Source organism: Gossypium hirsutum, chromosome D11 (assembly GCF_007990345.1).
Source record: "Gossypium hirsutum isolate 1008001.06 chromosome D11, Gossypium_hirsutum_v2.1, whole genome shotgun sequence".
In the NCBI taxonomy this organism is placed as follows: domain Eukaryota; kingdom Viridiplantae; phylum Streptophyta; class Magnoliopsida; order Malvales; family Malvaceae; genus Gossypium; species Gossypium hirsutum.
The window spans coordinates 17400122-17408916 of record NC_053447.1 but is presented as its reverse complement, the minus strand read 5'-3'; the positions used below and the strand labels follow the sequence as shown (position 1 = coordinate 17408916).

Below are 8795 nucleotides of genomic sequence, written 5' to 3'. Positions count from 1 at the left end.
ATTACAAAAATTATAGAGGTTAAAATTATTTTTTATCACTTTTGTAATGTGATACTTTTAAAGGTTGTTTCTAGACGTAAATTTTCAAATAATATTAAAAAGTTTTTTATTTATTATGAAGTATTTTTTAAAAATTTTAAAGTATTTATTAATATGATAAAATAATATGTCAGCATGTGGTACATGCGGCACATAAAATGTTGTCTATTTGTTCCGTCAGATACACCACTACTTAACAGTAAAATAAATAAAATTTTTAATAGAATTATCAATTTGACCTTAATCCAATGAATAAAGATTAATTTAAGTAAAAAACCGATTTTACTTTAGAGAACTTTTAATAAAATCCCAGTTTTATGAAGCATATCGAGCTGAATATTCCGTTGATTCACGATTGAATTAAGTTGATTTTTGTTTAAACCATGAAGTTTTATTTTATTTTTATTTTTATTTTTATTTTCATTGCTAATACAAGGACCCAAAATCAGCCAATAAATTTTTAAAAAAAATCTCTTTCTTGCATGCTATAATAACGTTCTTTAGTTTCAGAACAATTCCCAAAAACTAATATTTCCTGTTTTTACAGATTGTGCTATGAGGTGAAATTCCAACTTTTTGTTTTACAAAAATCTCTTTTTTTAATATAAGAAATCCAATATTATTTTGATTATGTAACTAAAAAACACAGTCATGGTTGGACACGGCCCATGAAGGCAATGGTATAAATTAAGCTAATAGCCCAAATGCTATCTATGAAACACATTAAAGAAGCAAAAACATTATCCTCAGGCAGTGGTAGACTAGTGGAGTATAGCTTAAAAGTGCAGAAGCAAAGTGAGAAAATGGACGGGGTGACGCAATTAGCCCTTCCAGTGCTGGGAATTGTAGCAGCTGCTGCTGCCACCTTTTATGTCGTCAGCTTTTCTGAGATAAGAGAGGTTTTCTTTTTCTTCCTTTCTCTGGCTTGCTTCTTGTTTCATTAGCTCGTTTCATTTTGCTGCAATTTTTTTCTTACAGAAATCATTTAGAGATTTAGAAGATTCAGAGTATGAAAAAGGAGGATTCGATTCTTATGTAAGCTCTAGGAAAAGGCGTGCCATAAGAAAAGCCGAGAAGAAGGCCAAAAATTGACTACTTTACCCGTTCCATTAGTATTCCAAAATGCTTTTGCTTTAATCTGCAAAATTTTCAGTAACTTGGTTCGATGTTATTTAGTTTTAAACTTTTAAATTACGTAGAAAGAGTTTATGAGAGAACAAAGGCCCTTGTTGGTTAGCAAACTGCAGTCCATTCAATCCCATTATTGAGCACAAAACACAAGATGAAATGCTCTTTCGTTTGACAAATTTTCATTTAAGAGCGATATCTTCATATCCGTGTTCAGATATGTAGAGAGGCGCCTACGAGTCATTACACTGCCGCACATTAAATGGCGACAAGGATCTCAATGGTTTGAAACGCCGCCGTTTAGTTGCCATATCGATGAGCATTACATTCAAATTTTCCTCAACATGTTTAATGGATCATTCCCTGTGTCCGATTTAGAGTGCCCTCCGCCCTAGCTGAATACCCGTAACTGTGATGGAGTTTTGAGAGGTTTCTTTCGCTATTGCACTATTATCGGTATCACCATTCAAAGTCCCAAAAATCTTGCGTTGTTTTGAAATGGCTTTCAGATCCAAGAAATGCACCTGAACAATAAGATAAATCGATAGATACGAAAATAGGGACAACAAAACTTGAACAGCATAATGTAAGGATATTTTGTTGGACAATAGGTATAGAAATTATGACAATTGCTTTGCTTGTTTTCACCTGCCTCATTATATGAAATTACTATTTATCCTTGTCTACATATAACTATCACATGGATAAATTTGTAATAATATATTATAGAAAAGCCTATATGTTTTTTTTTGAAAAATTATGTTCAAATATTTATTTACTCTAAAAAGATTTAAAATATTAGATAAAGTAGGATGAAGGATAGATGCATCCTCTGTGAAAGTGATAATATTTTTCAATATTATACATCTATAGTGGAGTAAGACATGTCAATTATGACGTGATAATAGATTTGACGACATTTACCCCTTCCACTCCATTGCTTATCCTTAGACCAAATGTCAGCGGATCTTATAGAATAACTCAAAAGATAAGGAAGTGTCATCAATCTCTTTATGCTTGATTGAAACTTGAAGTACTTCTTCGTACAGGTATAATATCTCAGGGGCAATTATTTTGTACAATCACCTTTCGTATTTGATAAAATATAGATCTAAGTTTGTGTATGATAGTAATAGAAAGGACCTTATAGAAAAGTATTAGGAGGCCTGGTGCATTAGAATCCACTCAAACCGAATCCATTAGTATGAAACAATTCTTTCATTGTTGTGGAATAAGAAACCCTTTTATCGTGTTTAATTTATTTGAGACTATCAGAGCAAGATCCACGTTTTGGGAATACAAGTAGAAAGCAATAACAAAAGTATTTTTAGCTGAACATCGAAACAAAACACACACATAAAGTAAGAGAAAAACAAGAAACAAAGTAAGACTAAAAACAGTTTCTTTATTAAGGCACCAGATATATCTTACAGAAAACATGTCCCAAGTACGAACCCTGCGAATAGCTTTCAGTTCACACGAAGCAGCATACATAATTTTCACCATCATCAATATAACCTATTCAGTGTTTCTTCTGCTGAGACTTGAGTTCCTTCACCCTCTCCTCTGTAGCCTTCAACGCCTTCCCATATTTGCTTATTAACTGCAGAGGATAACGAGTTCAGGGTTATTACAACTCTGCTTAACAACACCTAGAATTGCTATTTCCATATGTCAACCATAGTTATTCATCTTTATGCAGTTTCAGCTTTGATTAAACCAAGAAAGTTGCCTGAGGAAAGTTTCTAGAACATACTATGAAATCTATAGATAATTCAGCAGATAGGGATAACGTCCTTAAAACTTACTTCATCAACCTCTTGAGGAGTAATTATAAATGGTGGAGACATCATTATGTTGTCACCTGCAACACGTACTAGCAACCCATGCTTCTCACATTGTGCTCCAAAATATGTACCAACCCCTATGGAGGAAATCATCAATAATTTGCTGATAGAGGGAATAACAAAATATGAAATCATCACACTCAATTGCCTTTATATTAAACCAGCAACTCAAATCCATAATCATGCAGTAAGACAAATTATTAGTTTCCTCTCAAAGAGTGAAGTAGTAAGTAGACAGCAGCCTTAGTAAAAAAAGAGTAAGTAGAGAGAAGAACTTGCCCCATTCAGGAGGGAACGGATTGTTAGGCGACTTGTTGTCTGTAAACTCAGTACCAAGAATCAAGCCGGTACCTCTGATCTGCAAAATCAGATAAGGATAACAATTTCATGTCTCATTGTTACTACATATTGACCGCATAAAGTGGATGTCTCAAATGCCGAACGCACCTCTCCAACAATAGGACTGTCAGAAAAGGATTTTAGACCATCTTGAAACCTCGGAGAAATGGTCTTCACTTTCTCAACAATATTTCTCTCCCTGCAAGGATATGAAATAGACTTCCCTAAGTATCACATGCACTATGAGAAATAACTCGAGTCAGAAAATGTCCAACTTTTTGCAGGTTAATTGATTGAGTAGAGAATGGATGAAAATTGAACCGTGAAACAGATTTAAGTAGAAACACTGTTTAACCATTACAACTTGAAGAAATAAGCTTGGTAATGTTTTCATAATGGTATTCTTTGGTTATTATTTTGGTCACTCATTTGCCTTCAAGATAACATGAAGACTTACCCCAAGATACCTGCATTGAATTCAACTACTCCATGAAATAACAGCTATAAACAAGCTTTTCTATTTGCAATCTTGACATTTTGAAATTATGTAATATTTTCTATTTAGAGGAAGGATGGAAACACACTTGTAGAGCTTGAGTGCTTCAATTGCAACAGCACAGGATACAGGGTGCCCAGAGTAGGTGAATCCATGAGAGAAACTACCTGAAATGAGCGAAATTCGATGAGGGGCTAAAAAAATGAATATACACATGCCCTTCAATGAGTAGTATTAACATACCAAGTTTGTTGCTTTGAGAATAAATGACTTCTGAAACTTCAGGGCTCACCATGACTGCTCCAATGGGCATATATGCTGAAGAAAGAGCCTGCGAAACACAATACCAGCAAATGCTGAAATATGAGAATTATCTCACGGTTAAAGCCTATATAATACTTGAATACTTTCTAGCTTCACCTTTGCTAGTGAAACAAGATCTGGTTTAATATTGTACTTGTCACATCCAAACATCGTCCCAAGCCTTCCAAATGCACAAATAACCTAAAGCAAAGCGCAAAAGCATGCTTAAGAACAAAGGTTGGAAAGATTTCTAAGATACCAAAATCAATATGGATACAGAGATAGTAGAGTACCTCATCAGCGATAAAAAGTATGTCATACTTTTTCACAACAGCTTGTATCTGCATGATATTTGAAGTGTTATATCAGTAAAAACTCCAGAGAACTTTTGAAAGATACCTCAGTAGGAAAAAAAAATGAAAAATTGCAGTAAATTATTAATGCTTTTGTATGAATCAAACTAAGTTTGTACTAGCATTGCCTATTTGAATATTCCAGTAAATAAGGAGAAACAGGTTGAAATGTTTATGGTACCAAAAAGCAAAAGAAATAGTTATTTCAAGTGTATAGCAATAATTAGCTATTAAAAGCTCACCTTCTCAAAATAAGTAGCAGGAGGAGGTATAACACCTCCTGCTCCCATAACAGGCTCGGCGATAAATGCAGCAATCTAAGATGAAGAAACTTGCTAGGTCAGCTATACAAACAAACCCCTTCTAGTTGAAAAAAAGATTCCCATTTCGTGTTAAAACATATTAGCTGACATTACCGTCTCTGGACCCTCTTTCAGAATAAGGTTCTCTAAATTGTTGGCTAATCTTGTTGAGAATTCCTCTTCCGTCTCACCTGAGACATAAATAAAGATGAGTATCATTTTGAATGTTCAAAAGTATATCTCAGAAAGATTGGTAAACTTGAAAACCTTCTAGATGATAGCGCCAATAGTGAGGGCAGTCAGTGTGCAACACAAATGGAGCTGGCAGGTCAAACTTTTGATGTAGAGCAGGAAGTCTGTAATTGCAATCTGATAGTTTAAGAACTCCAGGATTTCAAGGATTAAGTATAAACATTTTGAAATATAAAGTAAATTTTACCCAGAAAGACTAGCTGATATCAAAGTTGAACCGTGATATCTGGAGGTATTTAGAGAAAGGGAAAGGATGGTAAGTATTCAAGAAATAGCACAAAGGGAAGCACAGAAGAATAGTATTGATTGAGTAGTTGGATTTTACGATTTTGCTCGAGCAATAAATTTCTTCTTATTTGGTCTTCCAAGTGCATTATTATAATACCAAACGAGCTTCACCTACATATATATAATTCAGAAAGTTAAACATCAGCAAGTGCCAACTTCACTTTTTTAGTTTATACCAACCATCAAATTATACCCATTACTAATATGAACATTCAAAAACGATATGTAAAACACTACTATTAGACTATAATAAACCTGAGTATCATTAGCTTCAGATCCACTGTTTGTAAAGAAGACTTTTGCCATTTTGGTTGCAGTAAAAGTTTCAAGAAGATCCTTTGCAAGATCCTGTAAGATCAATATTTTTCCTCTTTAAACGTGTTTGAAATAACAAACACAAAGGCAATATGAACAATAAAATGCATCATGCAGAACACAACATAACCTAATAAGAAAGAATGGTTCAAAACTAATGCACTAGATGGATGAAACCATGGGATGAAGAACATCGATGAATACCAGTGAAGGTTTTGTCGTACGATTCCAAAAAGAATGGTAAAATGGCAACTTGTTTAATTGAGCAGTTGCAGCTTCCACAAGTCGAGGCTCATTTCCTCCTGCAAGAATTTAGTAAACATAAGAATTCTTCTGCCCTAACATCATAGCATTAGGTTCATTTCCTTCTGTTGCTTAAAAATGCATAAGGTAAACATGAAGATGCAGTGCACATTTAGAAAAGGCATAGAACTGATTTAACAGTTATCCTAGAATGGGAACACCATTGAGAAGTTAAAAGCTCTTAACTCAATTTTATGGTACATTTGCAAATGTTTTGACATGCAAGAATAATAAAGAATGCTTGATCCAGATACAGAATGTTCTAAAAGGTGCAAAGTGAATACATACATTTATCGTGCAGGCACATATAATATACTATATTCCTAAACGGTCATCACAGATTATAGTAAAGACTAAGTGCAACTGCATTACTAGCACTATAATTGATGTTAGTCGCAGCCATTAAATTCGAGTTATTATCATTAGTGAATCACAATCTTCAATACAAGTCAAGATGAGAAAGATAAAAAAAAGGGGCAATGGTTAAGAATATTGAATGAGCCAAGAGATGGTTCTAAAATTACAAGACATCAATACCTAATGCTGTACACCATAGACCAGCGAGAGAATCCAGATACTTTTTCCCATTGGCATCATAAACATAGCTTCCCTATCACAGCAGGAGCAAAGAGGAGCTTTAGAAAAGATGAAACAGCATTTGTTGAGGTGAGTTCATTCACCTAAGCAACAATTTTAAATAAGTAAAAGAAAAACAACTTAGACTCATACCTCAGACTTTTCAATAACCAGGGGATGTAAGTCAGTGGTCTGCCACCCAGCTGTGAATGGAGCCAGCATATCATGCCCCTTAAACCTGAGATGAAGGACTTACATTTTTATACACCCCACATGCATCAATATAACAAGCATCTTCAAATATAAACCATAAGACATTAACATATATCTTAAAAAATATTCATCAAGTTATGTCTTCAGATATTGTTTTCTACAAGCACAAAATAAGGTACCCATGATAAGAGCAAATGCATGAACAAGTGAGGGACAAACCTATATGAGGTGGGACAGACATGAACAAAGGTTTAAATACCAAGTTACTGATACATAAATTCACATACCCATTGCCATCCTTTAAATCTGAATCATCTCTCTGCAAAGATGGCTCAGTACTATATAATCTTGCCAGTAATGCACCCTTAAGTGGGTGGTCCATAGAACTTCTGTACGCAGCAGCATTTTTTATATATGAACCAAGCTGTAAATAAGAGAGAAATAAAATCAATATGATGTTTGAGAAATGAATACAAAAACCAAAAGGAAGAAGAAAAATCAAGTGGATGTTGCTCCTCTAGCTTTTGCATGTGTTTATATGTTAAATGACCCAAATCAGGCCTAACCCCTCACTCTGTGAATAGTTCCTGTCCAAAAATGATATCCCAAGTTCAAATCCCCCAATTCCTACTTTTATCTTCTTTTCAGTATAAAGGATAAGTAACTAAATGGAAAGTTCAGATATCATCCAATTCTTCTTAAATTCTATTTCTATTACAACTTGTTTTCTTATTCAATGCTGTATTGTGATCATTCAAAGGAAAAGGTTTCACATTAATAGATTCACAAAAAATACATGAAGGTAATAACTGATCCAGAAATACGGGATTAGTGTACAAAATGGCTATGTTAACCATAAATAATACTTATGCAGATCAGTGGTTTCTCATAAGCCAAACAGAACCTAAAATTATAGTCAATGAAGGTAGTAGATTCAGTAGCAATTCTCAACATTGAATATTCCATTCCTGAATAAATCTGATCATATAACCTTTCAACATATATCGCTAACAGATAATTAAAAGTTGATCCAAAACAACAAACAAGAAAATTATTGTAATATTAAATTCCCAGAAAGTATTAAAAGATGATATTCAGTATCTCTCTACAGCATCATGTGATTCATAGAATCTGGAAACCGTATAAAAGTCAGACAAATAATGACAACGACATAAAGTAAGGAAAAAAATAAATTAATAAAAGCTTCTTCTTTCTAACTCAGCCAAAAAGTTGGGAGTTTATAAGTTTTTTGACAAAAATCAGAAGAAATGAAAAAAAATGGGTTCTCTTGTCATGAAACCGAACATGTAAGAGAAAAACATGAAGTCTGGGTTTTTTTCTCTGAAGAAAAGGGTCGATCAACCGGTAGAAAAAGAAAAAAAGATGTAGGAGATCATTGAAGAATTTAGAACCTGGGTTTTGAGAGTTGATCGAAGGAGGCTGTTGGGCACCATTTTTTTTTTTCTCTTTATTATCCAATGTTAGGACAAAAACATGCAGAGAAGCAAAAGGCCAAAAGGATAAGAGTGCTCTGAGAAAGAAATGAAACACTTCAGCACTAATCAAGGTTTGATATTTCTTATATGAATCCATAAATAAACGAGGACAAATGACAAGTAGGCCACCACCATGAGCAGCCTGTCAAATTAACATGAAGATTCTTTTTTATTTATTTTGTCAATCAAATAGTTTTCAAATATCTTCCAATTCCTTATTTGGTTTTTTTTAATTATTTAAATTATTCTATCACATTTTTTTTCTAAATTATACGTGTATAAAAATTAAAATATATAATTGATGAGAAGTATATTATAAAAATTAAAATGATTTTCTCCTTTAAATTAAAATGATTTTGATAAAAATATTTAAATAATTTCTTACTTTAGAAGAACAACATAAAAAAGTAAGTGTTAGGTTACATGATTAAGCAATTTGAATTTTGCCATAAAAATATTTTTTTATATAATTTTTTAAAGAAAAAAATAAATACTGAATATTCAAATTGCTTAATTTTGGTAACCTTAATCTTTTATTTTCTATT

The 8795-nt window shown here is 33.1% G+C and overlaps 2 protein-coding genes across 2 annotated transcripts; one reads left to right on the top strand and one right to left on the bottom strand.

Moving 5' to 3' along the window:
- The first annotated feature begins 748 nt into the window (after nucleotides 1–748).
- Nucleotides 749–1280, top strand: LOC107912668 (uncharacterized). Its single transcript, XM_016840960.2, has 2 exons — nucleotides 749–938; nucleotides 1018–1280. The coding sequence occupies exons 1-2, from the start codon at nucleotides 753–755 to the stop codon at nucleotides 1129–1131; spliced, it is 300 nt and encodes a 99-aa protein (XP_016696449.1). The 5' UTR covers nucleotides 749–752; the 3' UTR covers nucleotides 1132–1280.
- A 1272-nt stretch (nucleotides 1281–2552) lies between these two features.
- LOC107912667 (gamma aminobutyrate transaminase 3, chloroplastic) lies at nucleotides 2553–8325 on the bottom strand. Its single transcript, XM_016840959.1, has 19 exons — nucleotides 8167–8325; nucleotides 7042–7178; nucleotides 6695–6779; nucleotides 6503–6575; nucleotides 5867–5964; nucleotides 5603–5695; nucleotides 5385–5458; nucleotides 5247–5285; nucleotides 5075–5163; nucleotides 4922–4998; nucleotides 4748–4822; nucleotides 4446–4493; nucleotides 4270–4353; nucleotides 4093–4180; nucleotides 3938–4016; nucleotides 3462–3552; nucleotides 3294–3372; nucleotides 2976–3091; nucleotides 2553–2770 (listed from the first exon to the last, which is right to left on the bottom strand). Exons 1-19 carry the CDS (start codon nucleotides 8206–8208, stop codon nucleotides 2690–2692), a joined length of 1548 nt encoding a protein of 515 aa, XP_016696448.1. The 5' UTR covers nucleotides 8209–8325; the 3' UTR covers nucleotides 2553–2689.
- Between the last annotated feature and the right edge of the window lie 470 nt (nucleotides 8326–8795).

Bases quoted from the DNA above. Each gene is read 5' to 3' on its own strand.
- LOC107912667 (XM_016840959.1), bottom strand. From the start codon at position 8,208: ATGGTGCCCAACAGCCTCCTTCGATCAACTCTCAAAACCCAG. The intron at 5,286-5,384 runs GTAAAATCCAAC...AAATACCTCCAG, and splicing joins TTTATTGCTCGAGCAAAATC to ATATCACGGTTCAACTTTGA. The intron at 5,164-5,246 runs GTAAAATTTACT...TTGCAATTACAG, and splicing joins ATATCAGCTAGTCTTTCTGG to ACTTCCTGCTCTACATCAAA.
- LOC107912668 (XM_016840960.2), top strand. From the start codon at position 753: ATGAAACACATTAAAGAAGCAAAAACATTATCCTCAGGCAGTGGTAGA. The intron at 939-1,017 runs GTTTTCTTTTTC...TTTTTCTTACAG, and splicing joins GCTTTTCTGAGATAAGAGAG to AAATCATTTAGAGATTTAGA.